The 16,811-nt window shown below is 36.5% G+C and overlaps 3 protein-coding genes and 1 long non-coding RNA gene across 5 annotated transcripts; 2 read left to right on the top strand and 2 right to left on the bottom strand.

The window, feature by feature from the left end:
- Positions 1–1,427: 1,427 nt before the first annotated feature.
- LOC105452768 (troponin C) lies at positions 1,428–8,979 on the bottom strand. 2 transcript variants are annotated; one of them, XM_011694157.1, is made up of 6 exons: positions 8,700–8,979; positions 7,154–7,184; positions 4,556–4,699; positions 4,161–4,280; positions 2,582–2,713; positions 1,428–1,788 (listed from the first exon to the last, which is right to left on the bottom strand). In XM_011694157.1, the coding sequence occupies exons 1-6, from the start codon at positions 8,721–8,723 to the stop codon at positions 1,760–1,762; spliced, it is 480 nt and encodes a 159-aa protein (XP_011692459.1). In that variant the 5' UTR covers positions 8,724–8,979; the 3' UTR covers positions 1,428–1,759. The 2 variants fall into 2 exon arrangements, with proteins under 2 accessions (XP_011692459.1, XP_011692460.1); XM_011694158.1 differs by having other exon boundaries at positions 8,721–8,978.
- A 314-nt stretch (positions 8,980–9,293) lies between these two features.
- On the top strand, positions 9,294–10,595 carry LOC105452767. The gene is made up of 2 exons (XR_974776.1): positions 9,294–9,684; positions 10,387–10,595. It is a non-coding gene; the product is annotated as an uncharacterized LOC105452767 (long non-coding RNA).
- A 2,709-nt stretch (positions 10,596–13,304) lies between these two features.
- On the top strand, positions 13,305–14,994 carry LOC105452764 (protein TIPIN homolog). The gene is made up of 2 exons (XM_011694155.1): positions 13,305–13,396; positions 13,740–14,994. Exon 2 carries the CDS (start codon positions 13,791–13,793, stop codon positions 14,778–14,780), a length of 990 nt encoding a protein of 329 aa, XP_011692457.1. The 5' UTR covers positions 13,305–13,396; positions 13,740–13,790; the 3' UTR covers positions 14,781–14,994.
- On the bottom strand, positions 14,776–15,866 carry LOC105452766 (U6 snRNA-associated Sm-like protein LSm6). Its single transcript, XM_011694156.1, has 3 exons — positions 15,657–15,866; positions 15,402–15,492; positions 14,776–15,157 (listed from the first exon to the last, which is right to left on the bottom strand). The coding sequence occupies exons 2-3, from the start codon at positions 15,490–15,492 to the stop codon at positions 15,009–15,011; spliced, it is 240 nt and encodes a 79-aa protein (XP_011692458.1). The 5' UTR covers positions 15,657–15,866; the 3' UTR covers positions 14,776–15,008.
- Between the last annotated feature and the right edge of the window lie 945 nt (positions 15,867–16,811).

Here is a 16,811-nt window from a genome sequence, read left to right as displayed (position 1 = left end):
TAAAATATTTACCTGGTGATAATTTGTCAGTTTTGCATGTAAACTGTGCATGTTATTTGCATATGCGTACTATCATCGTTATTATTCTCACGTTTCCCACAGGCTGTGATCCAGAGTGAAGAATAATTTGCGCACGCAACAAACTTTGGAACGGGTAAATCAGCTGTAAACAGAAAACAAATTGTTGGAGGAGAAGATTAAAATGCTTACCAAGGAACTTGGGTTTCTGAAGGATGTCTTTATTGCTCATGCAGGTATCGTTAGAACAAATTGTTAAGTCTTCTGATCTCTTACAACGCGTTTGCAATCTATTATCATTACTTCCATCGTTACCTTGTGTTTTTTTATCTCTGATCTAAGTAATATTTATTATTTGTTTAAAACACATATTTATATTTTATATTAGAGGAGTATGTAACCCATTACGTTATTTTATTTTTAGGAGGTTCCAGTCAACACTCCATAAACATCCAAGATGCGAAGAGTGTTTTTCGAACGCAACCCTTTGAAGCAGCATCGTACAATCTGATCGTGAATTCAATCATCGTGAATTCAATTCAATCATCGTAAGTTTATATAAATTCTAGCTTATATCTTAGTTTTCCAAAGGGATACCAATATTTTTTTTTAAATATCGTTGAAATATCGTTAGTTTGCGAATGTTTTGATCGTAAAATAAAATTTTAGGTAAAAATTCGTTACAGACTTAATTATAAGAATTACTAGGTGCCACTGTAATCAGTAAACTTGCTAGTCTATGATTAGTGACTATATTTTTTGAAACATGTTATTCAACATTATGTTTGCAACTATCGACATGTCAATTATAAAGGAATCTCAAATTTAATGTGATTATAATTAAATGTTAAATAAATAAAAAGTTTAGCTTATAACTGTCACATAAAATGTTGCTCTTTTTTTTCTTCCATAACTAATAATTTTATAAATCTAACTAATCAAAAATAAACTGCATTTATGAAATAATAAATATGATTATCGATTTTTTTATCAGTATTTTTATTATCTAGTAACATTCTAGTATTATAGAAAATTATTAAGATCCACAATCCATAATCTGAAAAATAACGTACATTACGTACTCAAAAACGAAAAATATATATACATAAGAAATCTAGAGAAATAAATATTAAGTTATATAATTTGATCGTGCTCTGCAAATAAGTTAAAGAACATTAAAAACTAATGTGATAAGTTAAAGAACATTAATTATTAAAATCTAATGTGATAGCGGTAGGATGTGTTTTCTAGATCAGGCCTTAGTCGAAATAGAATGAAAAAATTTGCTTTAGTGCAGATATTTGAAAGAAAATTTTGGTCTCGGAACAGATCAAGAGGTATTAAAAATTTTTTATCCGTACATACAAACACGAGGAGAGTGATTTGTGACCATCAAATAACAGAAGATATAAGACTTTTATCTTGTTTTATTAACAATAAATATTCTGATTTTTCAATGAAAAATTCCAAGCCTTATGCAAGTGTATGAAAGTAGAATTTATTGTTTTATAATAAATATGACGTATGTATAAAAGCAGGAAATAATTCATTCGATGCGACGTCTATGGTGGGAATTTGCTTTCCGAAACTAATCGTGTAATGGAAAATATCTCTGTGCGAGTAAATTCGATGCGCGTTGATTCTTCATAAACACGCGAATGATTCAAGTTTCAAGACGTATAGTGATCGCATGGTTGCATGTCTTTACATCCAAAAGGAGTTCGCCATTTATTCAAGATAATTATTCGCCGGTCATCATCTCCATAAACTCTGAAAAAAAAAAAAAAAGAATTTATTACAGTATTTATTTCGCAGCAAAACAAGTTCATTTTGTTTAATTAGAAATTTAAACGCAATAAATTTTCTTCTTTCGCACAAGCACTTAACTAGATCGTCAAATTACAGTTCGTTTGTAGGAAAGTCTCATTTAATTTCTTGCAAGAAATATAAATTAGCACTAAGATTAAGGATCTAATTTCACATTTAATTTACTGCTAAACTTATTAGTCCACCTGTTCCTTCAAGGGTTACATTTTAATATTTCTGAATATCGCATGCGAAATTCATTGGAAATTGGAACGGACGTGTGATTTTGATGAATCGCGGCGATTTGTTAAGTACGAATATAAAAATAGGTATAGAGTCGCGGGATCAGTGGCATCCTCGATCTGCCAGCTCGCCCGCATATAAATAAACCGCTTGGCTCTCCCCTGTTCAACTTGCGTGACGTTGATATACATCGACACATGCTGATTCGTCATAAGATTGAATTTCTTTCATTTTATGTATTCACAACTATGTATTTGACGAACAATTTTATCGAAGAAGATAATTTCTTTATGATGTTCTTTTGATACTCTGCCAGTTTCAATATTTTCTATAATATTGAAACTGGCAGAGTATCAAAAGAACAATGCCTTCATAAAGAAATTATCTTCTTCAATAAAATTGTTCTGAAATATTTTATATGTTTATCTCACTTTCTTGTAAGTTGAATCGCAATTTATTGGACGCCATACGCTTCGGGAGTGAAGGAGGAGAAAAAAAAAAATTAAAAACGTACCGTCAAAATCAACTGTACCGGAGCCATCAGAGTCGATTTCCTCGATCATCATGTCCAATTCTTCTTTCGTCAGTTGATCGTCCAATTCCCTTAGGATTTCGCGTAGGCATGTCGTTGGGATGTAGCCGTTACCTGGTAACAGAGTGCAGAGAATCGCAGGCTTGAATAACATTTAAATGGCGTATGCGGGACAATTATATGGATTGTCATTCGCGCAGTATTTTTTAGCGATAAGATTGGTACAAATCCCGCCTTTCTTTTCGTATTCGTGAATCCAAGAATATTTGTTACTTCACTTCATCATTTGTATATCCTTAAGAATCTATTTTGGCGTGTAGTACTCATCGCCCTTTCACTTGACACAAACCGTACAATTTATCCGCTCGGCGATGTTTATCTTCTCGATCGTTAAAATACGTACGCTACATCCTCGACAAAATCGTAATTCGTGAAAGATGTGTTACAGAATCGCTTGAGTAACACTTAAGTGACACATGTGGGACAATTACGGCTGATTCAATTCGCGCAGTTTTTTTCGACGATAAAATTGACACAACACCGTCTCTCTTTTCGCATTCGCGAGAATCTAAGAATACTGCTACTTCGCTTCATCCTTTGTATATCCCTAAGAATCTATTTTGGCGCGTAATACTCATCTCCCTTTCACTTGACACAAATAGTAATTGCAAAATTTATCCGCTCCGCGATATTTATCTTCTCTGTGCCAGCCACTGTTAAAATACATACGCTACACCCTCGACATAATCGTAATTCATGAAAGATATGTTACGACATTCTTGGCTCTCCGCCGCCACGTGAGCTTCCCTCCGTTGGGAATCTCCGGCTTATTTTTACGTTTCGCGTATAACGAAACTGATGCGAACTTAATGCGCCTGTTTGTACAAACGTATTCTGAGATTTCCTCGTCGCATATCTCACGCTTGTCACGCCAAGTCTTACCACGCTATAAAGCTGATCTGCTTCGCGAAATAAAATATCTATATCACCTTATATATCCTTATTTTAGGAAACTACCGTTGCATATAAAAGAGGAAGGTGAGAAAAGCCGGAAAAATATAACTTGAGTTTAAAAGATTCTATCTTAAAAAAGAAAACACAAAAAAGTTGGTGAAATAAATCTCGAAAAAGTTTGAAGCACAGTACACAATAATTTACCGCGATATCGAAAGGATGATTTCATTATTTCCATGATGTGTAGGAGTTTAGATTGAACGTATTAAACAATATTAAAAGCCAAACTCGAACTATTACACTGAAAATTAGAATTAAAATATTAGAAAACTGTTTCAAATTAATGTCATAATAGATAAACGATAATGTAACGTAGTGTGTGATATGCTTGCACAACTTATGACAAGACATGTCATTTTCACATCCTAAACATTGATTGTCGCTTTTGAAACATAATCGCCTCTATACATAATTTGTATTTATAAAAAATAGTCGCTATTATCGAAGTAAAGTGATTGTTAGTCATGCCTTCACTTGAAGGCTCCACTTGAATCTCACTAAATAACGAGCTTTATACGATAAATTGTTTTACGAGACTTGTCATTACCTTCCTTGTCGTAAAGCCTGAAGGCTTCTCGTAGCTCTTTTTCCAGCGCTTCCGCGTCCTCCTCAACAATAAATTTCGCTGCCAACGTGACGAATTCGTCAAATTCGAGCCGCCCAGATTCTGCAAGCGAAGTATTGTGTGCAAAAGTGTTCAGCGAATTCTATAAATAAGATTAACTGAGGTGCGTTACGGTAAATTAAATTGCGTGACATTTGACAACAACTCGGTGGAGACCGATCGTGTGCACAATGTCTGTAAACACTTCAGAAATAGACAGATAAACAAGTCATTGTTATGCTTGGTCAGTGAATATTCCTTAAATAAGCTGCGAAATCCGTCGTGCGTGTCACAACGCACGATAATAACAATTAATTAATACGACTAATGATATTTACTGTCGGCGTCAACCTCGTCGATGAGCTCGTCCAAGATTTTCTTGTTGAACGGCTGTCCCATTAGCCGAAGGATATCGGCCACCATTTCAGTGGGTATGCTGCCGGTTTTTCCACTGTCGAAGCTATCGAAAGCTTTGCGCAGAACTGAAAAAAAATCACGTTTTTTTTTGCATTAAAAATATGCTCTCGATATTCGAATCCCGCGAATTCAAAATCCGAAGAAGATCACAGATGCGAAAGAAAACGAACAGTAATCTATCTCTCTTAAAAAGTAATCTACAAGATACACAGTAAATAATATTTATACAGTAAATAAAATTCGCGGCAAAATGGGCTTAAATTCGGGACAAAAAATTGGAACAAAAAATTTTGCTTGATTCGCAAAAAATAAGAAGACTTTTGTTAAATTTTGTTTTTGTTTAGTATAGTTCTTCTTTTAATTATTGAACGGAATTTAATGATTTGCAAAAAAAAAACGTTTCTTGAAAAAAAAAAAAAGATTTTCCTCTCCTTTCTGGGCGGTTCCCTCTGCAGCTAGTTTCGCTAACAATAAGTCATCCGGTTAAAGACATTAAACGCCGGGGCGATACGGATTTAGACCGTATGTTAACGTCCCTTCCGGGACGGCTGGCGCTGAGCTTATTTGGCCTGATACGCCATCGGATCGCCGCGCCGATGGCTTACGCGATATTTATTTATCGTTACTTTTATTTGGTAAGAAACCGCGCGCGATTACACGGTTCACGCCTGCGAACCACACGTGTCCTCCGATCTTACGACATTCCAGAGGAATCTAAATTGCACTTAATTTAATTCGATTTAACTGCTCCGATTTAACGCGCGATCCAGATTTCGGGGAGTTCTTGACATGTTACCGGTATCGTATTACCGTACGGTATATCTTCCTACTCCAGGCTTCCTTATTTTTAACTCTAACGTGAAATTATTCGGCGATAGGCCAACTCCTGTGTAGCAATCGTGAGGAATATTAATGCATATGCAATATATATTAATATCTAATTTAATGTGTATTGAAACATCGTGCAACCTACATAATTATCGTTCTTTTCCTATGTGTATACATGTGTGCACGTGCGTATACGTGTACACGTGCAAGCGCGTGCGCGCGCGCGTGTATGTGTGTATAGAAATAGAAATATTATGTTATATTGTCATATTAAATCATATTATTTTCATATTATATTTTTCATCTATATTAATGTACATAATAAATTCCTATTTCTATATACATACATACACATTTTTGAATTGATATACATATGTATTTTTTGTGATGTATCGTAATGTAAAGTTTTTGGAACGGTCGCTCATGGTCGCATTTACGCGGTCAGTTAATCCTGTTATCAGCGAAGCGTGAGAAAAACTACGTCTTTGGTATATTTTCGGTACGGCTTCCCGAAGAACCGTATCTCGTTCGTGGGCTATATTCGTAACGCGCGGGGGTTACGTCTCGAATGTTCCGCGTATTACTGCGTCTCGATTCAGGCGACGGGAGGCTGGCGCGCGATTCCAGGCGTTCGTCTTAAGATCGTGCGCGAGAGCGCGGATGTGGATCCGGCGATCGCAAACGGTTGGAAAAAACGCGAGGCCTATCTCTCCTTGCCCCGGCGATACTTTTTTCTCTTTCTTCGTTTTTTTTTCTTCCCTTCTATTTTCATTTTGATATATTCGTAAGAATCGATCGTCGTCGTCGTCATCGTCGTCGTCGTCGTCGTCGTCGTCGTCGCCGCTGGTTTTTCATTCCGTTCTGCGTAGCTATACATAGCCGCGCTCTCCGCAGCTGCCCCCGATCGGATCAAACGCGTAAATAAACTCGGCGAAAGCAATGAAAATTTATCCGTGCTCAACGCTCGATTGCCACGTTTGTAAGGGGGCTCTATTTTTAATCCCGGGTACAAGCCATGCTCCGTTGCGATATCAAAAATAATCTGTATCAGCATATTTCCTTTGTTGCGAAAATTGCAATTTAAATATTGCATTCAGTAATTGTGGTCTATGTATATATATTCCTCATATATTTTAGCGGATATCGAAATTAACGATATTATTAAATGATAGAACTGTATCTTTTAACATGAGAGACCAAAGACGTTAATAACGTGTCGTGATAAATGTAAAATAGTTTCTAAAATCTTTAACGCGCGCGTAACATTTTACTGTTTTAAATTCTGAACGACATATATGGAGACTGTGGATTTATGTCTATTTGTTCTTGGCTATTACGTATCACCTTTGTTTATTCCCTGGATTTTCGTGGAATATGAGAGTATCTATTTCTGCATTATAGCAACTGGCAGCGAGATCAATAGATCCGATATCTTTCGGACGTTTCGTTGTCTGATTTTATAAATATTTGATTTTCGAGATAACTTACGTGAAAAGTTAAAAAAGACTGTTAAAAAATCAATAATTAAAAAAGAGAATATACCTATAATATTTGGGTAAAGTCACTTGTTATTTTTTGCTATCGCTTATTATTAATCAAACTAATTTAGAATTATTGTCGCGATTTTATTGAAAATTTTGTTAGAAATTTTGTTAGAAATTTAACAAATTGTTTTGAATTTAGATACATACCGGCAATTTGTTCCGGCGGTAGCTCGTCAGCCTGCAAATCGCAAAAATTACGATAAAGATGCGAATTACAATTATCAATAAACATAAAATGTATTTTTTTAAATATTCCATTTTCGAAAATTCTTATAAGTCTTATCAATTATAACTATCACACACAAATTGTTAAAGATTTCAAATGAATTTCATATCGAACATCGAAAATCTTTATCATTCTTTTTTCTCAATCGTAACCATTACACACAAATTATTAAAGATTTAAAATGAATGTATCACGTTCAGTTAAAAGTTGCTAGTTAGCTTTTGGAAGAAACATTCGTGCACTGTTAAGATACATTCAACAAGTTCTGTTCTTTAAAGTCTCCGTTAAACCATCGAGTTTATTTTGACGTTTAAATTATGTACGTGTGAATACAAACTATTTCGTGATTTTTCTCAAATTATAATAGATAAACTTTACACAAGATATAATTTTCATGCGTGCAATTCCGAGCATGCTACATATGAACTAAAAAATTGAATGTTTTCGATAGTGAAAATAATTATAATTAAGATTTATAAAAAATTGAGATTATTCAAATGTGTATGTATATAATATTTCATTGTGAATTGAAATTCATTGTATTTGAATCATGAATGTAAATTCATTGTATTTAGCTAAATATAGATATCGTAATTGATCAATTAATTTTTATATAAATAAAAATATATATTATAGTATATATATATGCATATATATATGTACACACACACACAAATGTATATATACTCATAAAGAAATTAATTTAATGACAATATTCACAATTTTTAATGATTTTATAATGACAATATGACTCATATTATTGAATAACCCTTGTTCCACACGCACGTTTATCGAAAAGTCTCAATCACTCTACTCAACCATTACAATTCATGAATTAAAATAAACTTCTTCCGACCGCCGCTTTAAATGATAAGTTGCAACGTAGCAGCCGCGAAAAAAAATACATCAATTGTTGTTTCGATCAATGTTCTACCGTGTAAAATATATGTATATTTAAGGTAACAAAACACATTATATTTTCGGAGATAAGACCTCGCGGTTTTAAAGAGGCGGTCGTATCGATATTCGCCGTTTAAGAAACAATCACGTTTTTCCAGAATCTCGTCCATCGCCGCTCCACGATACATCTCTCTCAGCGAGTTGATCGGTTAAACACATTTTATCTAGGCGCGCTAGAAAATCCGAGCATGATATACACTGTTAATCGCTAATGCGTCACGATGCATAAAAAATAAAACAAAAAGAGGTGCACAAACGAGATCTTATAGAGACAGATTAGAAACATGGAAGTGTGATCTACAATTAAATGCCCAGACGGCACGTGCAAATATAATTTTTATCGATATTGAAAAAGATAAAAAGACAGAGATAAAAGGATAGAGATAAATACAAAGGAAAGGAGAGAGAGAGAGAGAGAGAGAGAGAGAGACTCGAGCACGGTTAAAAAATACAACAAATAACTAAGTAAATAGGAAAACGTGTGTGTTTACCAGGGCGACGACTTACAATATCATCGATAGAACATACCATGGTGGCGGCGCGAAATTTGACTGTTTTCTTTTCTTTTTTTTTTTACTCTACTTAAGACACCGAGGTGCGTGCGTGTACTTGACCGGTCTCAAACCGAGTCTCGCAGCTGCGCGGCTCTCGCTTTGTCGCGTCCGAATGGGGGATTTGTGAACGTGAAACGCGTGGATATCCGCGAATTAACCCGAGTCCTCGTCGCCGATTTGACTACGCACTGCCACGAGGCGATCTAACGCCGCGGTAATATTCGAATGGGACGATATAGCGGTTGCGTGACAGCGCGCGGACCGCGCCCCGGCCTCTCGCTCCAGCCAATCGTCGAGGGCGCGTTCGCTGCCTCTTTAGCGGGACTTCGTAGCCTGCACCTCCGGGAAGGCGCTTGCGCTATTTCTGGGACCTGGTGTATCAGACCGCGAGAGAGCGGTCTCGAGGCGGTCTCCTCCTCGTCTCGTGTTCGCCCGCGGGATCCGGTAACGCCGCGCGCCGCGCCGGCGAGGAGACTCTGACGCACCGGAACGGACCTGACCGTTGTTTCGCGTCGATATTATTTTTAATTCCGAGAACACACGCTCCTTCGGCGTGGAGGCAAGGCTATAAAAGAGAAAGGAGACAGAGAGCGAGAAATTTAATTCGGGAAGAGAGGCTTGAGATTTTTGAAAGAAAATTTTTATCTCGAAAAAGTGACATTTGACATCGAAATGATTTACGCGAGCGGTACCGATGAATAATAAGTAAGATAAAAATGAAACGGAATAAAAAGTCCGGGCGAGTTTTGTTTATGACAATAAATTGCTGTCAAGAGACCGCTGGTATTTGAGACACGGTGCTCTAAGGAGTTTTTATTAGATTCTCGTATTCGCGCGATTACAACCGTTCCTGCGCGCGGACGGTGGCGTTATACTGCGGCGGTACGAAAATAGAGAATGAAAATCCCGCGGTTGGAGTAAGCGACAGTAAAACGTCGGTACGTATGGCGTGCCGGACGAATCGATGTCACACTCGCTTTGGAATCGAGACAAAAAGCTTTGCAACAATAGAAGCGAAAGTGACCCCGAGACGGCACGATGAATAGCCGCAACGAGTTAAATCCTTCTCGCAAAAAATAAAAAATTATAACCGAGTAACGAATTCTTGAAGCCGGAGAGTGCAATCGCCAAAGGATGCTGATTAGAATATTTCACTTCCTTTCAGAGAAATAAAAATAATTAAATGGCTTGCTGCAACAATGCTTAACTCGTAACTCGCATAGCCGAATGTGTGATACTGGTCAAAATAGATGTATTTTCCCACTTTAATTTTAGAGTTCATTTTCTTCATTTTCATAAAATGTTTAGTCCATTTTATGCTGTTACAGCAAGTCCTTCAATTATGCTTCCGAGTCTCATTAGCATCAACGTGAAGAAATTCCGGCTTCCCTATAAAAAATGCATTAGAACATATGTTTTTCGATTACGCGGCTGCTGCGAGTTAAATCTTTCTCACGAAAAGAATAATCATGATAACAAATTCCTTTAAGCCAAAGGATGCAAATTTTTTTCAATGAATTGTAATTCTTCGGGGGAAAAAAAGATAATTGTGCTTTCGAATCGGTTTCGAATATTAAGCGTTTGTAAATTCAGATATCTTACTATTAAACAAAAAAAACATTGAGATGTGTGTTTTTCAGTAGGATACGCATGTTCTTAGACAAGCATCTTCGCGTACGTATGCCAGGCAGATCTTTCCGGATATCGCGACACATGGCGAGGATGAAGGATGGGACGCGAGGGCACGAATGGACGTTTGCCAGGCGAGAACTCCTCTGCGCGCGGACAGTGCTCTGCGCGAAAACAATAAACAACCATCCTGTATCTGAAATAAACTGAAGAACGATCATTTATCGTCTCTCTCTTTTTTTTTAGGATACCGCTACAAGTCATGACAGATCGAAAGTTATATGCGGCTTGCGTTACCTTCGCACTAAATACACATACTCCACGAGTATAATTATTCGCTTCTCGAGACAAAAACAATAATGTTTATTTGCTGCGAAAGTGGCCCGCTTCGGTGCATTTCGATACGTTTAGTCACTTTATCTCACCGGGCACGTGTACGCGACGTTGGCAAAACCAGAATCTGCTCTCTACCGCTCTCTTCTGCGGAATTCCGACGATCTACTTACGTAGTAGACTCAAATTTCCGGTCTAAGGAAAAATGAAGTTAAAATAAAACAATTATTTTTGTTAGTGAAAATCGACAGCGTGAAAAGTTCAAACTAGCAACATAAGAAATGCCAAATACGGTCTAAAGCACGTGAATAAAGTTAGCACCCCAACATTAAAATTCCATAGTCCTGATTAGAGTTTTCGCTTCCTGAATGTATATTGATAATAGTTAACTTCTAAATTCCAGTTAACTTAATTGGCGTAATCGAATTAATATTCAACCAGCAGAATTGCTTAAAACACAATTCTTTTCTCTTCTTAATCTCTTTATTTAACAAAATATTGATAATTTAATATTCATGTTAACGAAATTACAGATATTATTTGATAAGTGAATTATTGATTAAATTAATTCGAATTCGATTAAAGATCTAATTGTCTATATACGTATTTATTAATCGAGAGTCAAGAGAGTTAATAGTTTATAATTGATGTCCATTTAACGAATATTCGACAAATAGATTTTGACGGAATTACTGATGGACGCATTCCCGATTTCATAAAGCGCTCGCTCTTGGATGCGCATTTGAGAGATATTTGCGCTCTCAACAAGTTGGGTCATTCCAGTTTCAGATCGCCGCGTTATTAGTTTTTGAATCTGACATCGTGACATAAATCAGCTTCCTGGCACATCTCAGCTACGCGACACCTGTTTCCCTCGCGTAATCACCGAGATTCTGATCCGACTAATATACTCGCGATCACGTGCAGCTTTTATATATGCGAATGATAAATCGCGCTTTTTCAGCCTTGGTCAAGGTTTCCTTTTTTTTTGAGCTTAAGTATGGCTTACTACTCTATTATTTTTTATTAATAGGAACATATATTCTGATCGAAGATACACGTTTTGGAAATTAAATAAAGTGTCTTGATTAATAAAAATTGACGTTGTCGGTTGGTGAATTGGAAATTTATTCATCAATCTTTAAAAAAGTCTAACCAATCAAATAATATAAGTATTTTATTGAAAATGTCTTTTTATGTGTGCGCGAAGGTCCTAATAAGCCTAATCCTAATAAGCCTTTAATATAATTATAGATTTTGAGGGTAATTGCCCGTGTCTCGTAACGTACAAATATTCGCAAGATATTTATTTTTTATTATATTTTCAATTCTTTTTATTGTTGTTTTTGTAAGAATCTCATTAATCATTATAAAAAGAGCACATCGAAATGCGAAAAATCATTTAGTCAATTTCTTAACTCGAATATATAGAATCCATAAATTTGCAAAAAAATCGTTTCCACTAATCCTTTTTTCAAATCCCATTTTTCACGTAAACTAATTTACTTTTCTTGAAAATATAAGAGCACGCAGTAAGTCCGGCACGAATAATACTAAATTTTACCATTCAACGTTTGTGCAAAGATAAGATTGTGTTAAGTGAGTGTGTAATGTGGGTCGAAGGAAAATATATATGTCACATACTATTTATACATATCTACGTATATCTAGACAATAGAGATAAAAATTTGTGCAATTCATCGAATGATGAGCGGCAAAAGTGCGGGTAAAAATAACTGACGATGTGCATTTATAATCAGAAAATTTTACATAGATCACATTTGTTCGCCATCCCTTCTCTCTGTCTGTTTCTAATTAATTCACTACAATTTCCACATAAATTGAATACGCATTATATGCCTGTAGAATGCGATAGATGATTTATTATTAGTAAACATTCCAAAAGTACATATATCGTTATTAATCGCTAATTTGCGGCATTTAATGAATATAAATATATCGTCTGCACTACATGCGCAATATAATATCTATATGCAGACTGTATAAATTCTTTTTGAACTTTCTCTGTGCTATTAATAGATACTTGGTCGAAGTGTAACTTGCATGGTTATTGGTTAGTAAAGAGTTAAATTAATCGATGTTTAGTCAAAGTCACTCTAATTGAATAACATTATGTTCTTTAATAAAACGCAGATTCCTCGTCTTGTGATTTGAAAAGGAGCAACAATCGATTAACGCGAGTATCGATTGCAAAGATAAGAACGGTAAGTCGACAGGTCGATTAGTCGATGTGTCAGATATACATTGCTACTAATAATTGACACGACGTGGTTAAGTATTTTGACGTTTCGTGACGATATTTCGCTTGCACGCCCCGTATTTCGCGTTTGTACGCGCGACTATCGTCGACTGCAATCGCCCGCGATTCGCAAAGCAGCGTCTGCAAACAGCTGGTGGGAGATGCCGGGAACTCCGATGGAGCAGGACGGCAACGTGCTGGGGAAGCTGCAGAGCGAACGGTCGCAAGACGAACCGAAGTGCGAGTCCGTCGTGCGAGAGATCACGCAGACCGATCGGCTGAATAAGAAGTTGCTCGTGTCGGTCTTGGAGCGTATGAAGAAGTCGGACGGGCAGTTCGACAAGTTTATGGAGGACGGGAAGGGAAGCGGCGAGTCGCACGACGACAGCGACGATTTTTAGGACGGCCTGTTGTCTCTCAGCGCCTAAGTGAGTCTAACCTGTACTTTCAGTTATCGCTTAATCGTTTTGAGATTTAACAGCTTCGTATGAAAAACTGTCGTGTCGATTTTATCGCGATAAAAAGAAAAAGATTATTTTCTGGATTTTAAAGATAAAGTCGGATTAGGTTAAAGCAGTGGTCGACATAATATGCGACTTTCGGCCTGATTTTTGGGTCCTACTATTCTCTCCTTGCTATTCACATTTCGAAAATTGGATCCGAAGGTGCATTTGATGCCGACCACTGGTTTAAAGAATGTTACTGCAAGTCTGAGATTTTCCCCCTCACAGTTCGACAGCTACAATTACTAATCTAACTGAATCTTTTCAGGAATCCGCCTAAGCGGTGATCAAATCTTATCGATAGATACCTCATATCATCATGGCGGATGTTCCGGATTACGAGGGTGACGACGAGATCATAGAGCATTACGAGAATCAAGAATCCGACGACGAGCGTGGTAGTCACGGGGGAGCGGAGGATGCGACTTCCGACAACGAGACGGGAACCGCGCGGAGGATTGATCCATCCAAGTCGAAGTCGCATGTAGTGAGAAACCCTGCGCCCAAACTCAACACCGAGAGATTGAAGGGCCCCAATGGTGTCCAAACCATCGAGAAGTATTTCGAAGGCTTCAAGTTCTACGGCAAGGGACACGAGAGAACGGACCTCGACAGAATCATGAAGAGGCTGGAACATTGGTCCCACCGATTATTTCCCAAGTACCATTTCGATGATTTTCTCACGAGAGTCGAGCAATTGGGGACGAAGAAGGATTTGCAGGTGTTCGTCAAGAAATATCGGTTGGATATGATTACCTCGGACAATAATTTGATCACCGACGACAACATGGATAGGGACGACGAGGACGAGCAGGAGGAGAGCGCGCCTATGGATGACTTCGATTTGCTGATAACGGAACAAATTCAAAAGCAAAAGCAAGCTGAAACGCGAGCTTCCGTTGTTACTTCAAACGATGAAGCGTTCGACAGGCTCTTAACGCAGTCTGCTGCTACGCAAAATTCACAAGTATCGCATACAGATACTACCACTACAGATACAGTTACTAACGAATTCAATGACGAAGTGAAACAAAGAATCGAGAGGAACAAGCAACTGGCCATTCAGAGAAGACTCCAAAAGCAGAGAGAGCGTGAGGAAGAAGTTAAGAGAGCGAAGTTGATCGATGACACGAATGCGGAAGCTCTGAACGAAAGCGATAATCTTGCAGTCCATGCCGAGACGGATGTATCCCAGGTGGACGGCATGCGATCGCAAATTAACGAAAATACAAATGAGGCAACCGTTAATGAGTCACGAGACGATGTCAATCAAAATGAGGAGCCAGTGAATGAAACATCCCATATTTAAGTGAAATACATCTTACGATAATTTATTAAGTTTTTACTGTCCATAGGAGACATCATATAGACGCATCTATCATAAAGTATAAAAATTGTCTCATTAGAATGTCTCACTAGAATTATCATATACTTAGAAGTAAACCAATATGTAGTTCTTTAGAGGTATATGTAAAGATGAATTTTTTAAAATGCTTATTAAATAAACAGTTAGTTTTTATTTATTTATATGTCTCGATTAAGTCCTGCGCTTCTGTGTACTAATGTACAGCACATTGTTCCCCCGTATAAAGGCATCCCCGTATTTGTCCTTCAATTGTCCGTTAACATACTCCTCTGTTTGTTCAAGCGCTATGTTCATGTAACCATCTATACAAGCTAGTACACCTGCAAACAATACATTGTATTAGGATATAGTGTTGAAAAAAAAAACCAAGGTTCAACAATACGAGTAATACATTCTACACTGATTGAATTAAAAACAATATTCAATTGATATAAATGAAAGCAATGATTCTATGAGACATTCTTGATTTTTTTAATACAGACAACTTGGTAAACGTTAATACATATAAATGTTGTAAGCAAGTATTAATACACGTCAACATTGTGTGCAAACGTAAATAGCTACCTCTGTAATCGACACCACTGTTCAGTTTTACGACGACGGGCCGTCCATGAATTTGTTGTATAAATTGAGATAACGCTTCCTTCCGGCTCATCTGTCGATGTGTAAACATACAACATTTAATGTTGAAGAAATTGCGCATTAAAGAAGAATGAGTATGCAGTTGTATGTAGATCGTCACATTGTTTACATGCCGCGACGTTTAATAATTTTTCATGAATAAGACACGAGTGCAATTGTCACCAACATTCTGCGTACCTTTGTATACTGAATAATACAGATAACCGGTCTTTTTGTAGATCGTCTCAGTTCTAAACAATGTCAACCTAACCTCTTTGAACTACGGCACCAGAATGAAGCGTGAGAAAGGGCCACACCGGCTTTTTGGGTGGGACCGACGATCTCTCCGTAGCGCCCCACGTCCACGTTTTTAAAAAAGAAACTACGCACCACGTCTTATAACATAGTCGATCATAACATTAGAACGTGGTTCGTGTCCGTGCTAATCGTGTATTATACATACGTATATGTCACATTCTTCTTTCTTTTTCTTTCTATTTCTCGCAAAACTTCATATTACATAAATTAATTATATATATTTTTTTAATTAAGGATTTTAATACAAGTACGTATTGAATGTTATATGTTAAAGCCGCAGATATCATATGTATAATAAGTATCGTCTTTAATATAATATGCAATGTAACATATCGTTAGAATGAACAAAGGGAAAGATTTGTCATAATATAGTGAATCATAATATAGTTTACTGATTAAATATTCTTACACGGCTGTGTGTTATCCAGGGGTCGGATGTATTTATAATATCATTATTTAAAATATGTATTTTAAATAAAAAAGTAAAAGAATTATTTAGTATTTATTATTCTATAATAGCTTCTTCTAATCTATTTTTTATTTAATATTTTAAATACATTTTTGGAAAATATATTTTATATTTCTCATATTAAATAAGTTGTATGAATTTTTTTACTGGCCGCTGCGATATTTTATTTTAAATAAGTTTCTGAAATTTATTTTATATTTGTTATTTTAAATAAGTTGTGTCAGTTATTTACCAACCCCTGGACTGTTTCTATTTAAATTATCACACCAAGCGAGAGAAATCGGCTAAGGGTAATTTAAGCGATCAAATTATATTTTACAGTTCAGTTAATTACGGAATTGTTTTGTCCATTTCGCGTATCAAATTATCTGTTAGATTACCGTAATGTGTATCAGAAGTTTGTAATAATTAACAGCAAGCAATTACGATTTTTTATCCTAGCCGTACAACGGAGAAAAAGAGGAACCCATCGATTTCTCTCTCGTTCAAAATTAAATTATATGTATAATAAGTCATGTGTGAGTCTCTGTTTCTACGGTATTGTCGCTGTCTCTTATACACATCTC

This window comes from Wasmannia auropunctata, unplaced genomic scaffold, assembly GCF_000956235.1.
Source record: "Wasmannia auropunctata unplaced genomic scaffold, wasmannia.A_1.0 LD336026.1, whole genome shotgun sequence".
Classification (NCBI taxonomy): domain Eukaryota; kingdom Metazoa; phylum Arthropoda; class Insecta; order Hymenoptera; family Formicidae; genus Wasmannia; species Wasmannia auropunctata.
This window is presented reverse-complemented; position numbering and strand designations above follow the sequence as displayed.

Bases quoted from the DNA above. Each gene is read 5' to 3' on its own strand.
- LOC105452768 (XM_011694157.1), bottom strand. From the start codon at position 8,723: ATGGTATGTTCTATCGATGATATT. The intron at 2,714-4,160 runs GTAATGACAAGT...CTCTGTTACCAG, and splicing joins CAGGCTTTACGACAAGGAAG to GTAACGGCTACATCCCAACG. The intron at 1,789-2,581 runs GTACGTTTTTAA...TTTTTTTTTCAG, and splicing joins CGGTACAGTTGATTTTGACG to AGTTTATGGAGATGATGACC.
- LOC105452766 (XM_011694156.1), bottom strand. From the start codon at position 15,492: ATGAGCCGGAAGGAAGCGTTATCTCAATTTATACAACAAATTCATGGA. The intron at 15,158-15,401 runs GTAGCTATTTAC...TATTGTTTGCAG, and splicing joins CAGTGGTGTCGATTACAGAG to GTGTACTAGCTTGTATAGAT.
- LOC105452764 (XM_011694155.1), top strand. From the start codon at position 13,791: ATGGCGGATGTTCCGGATTACGAGGGTGACGACGAGATCATAGAGCAT.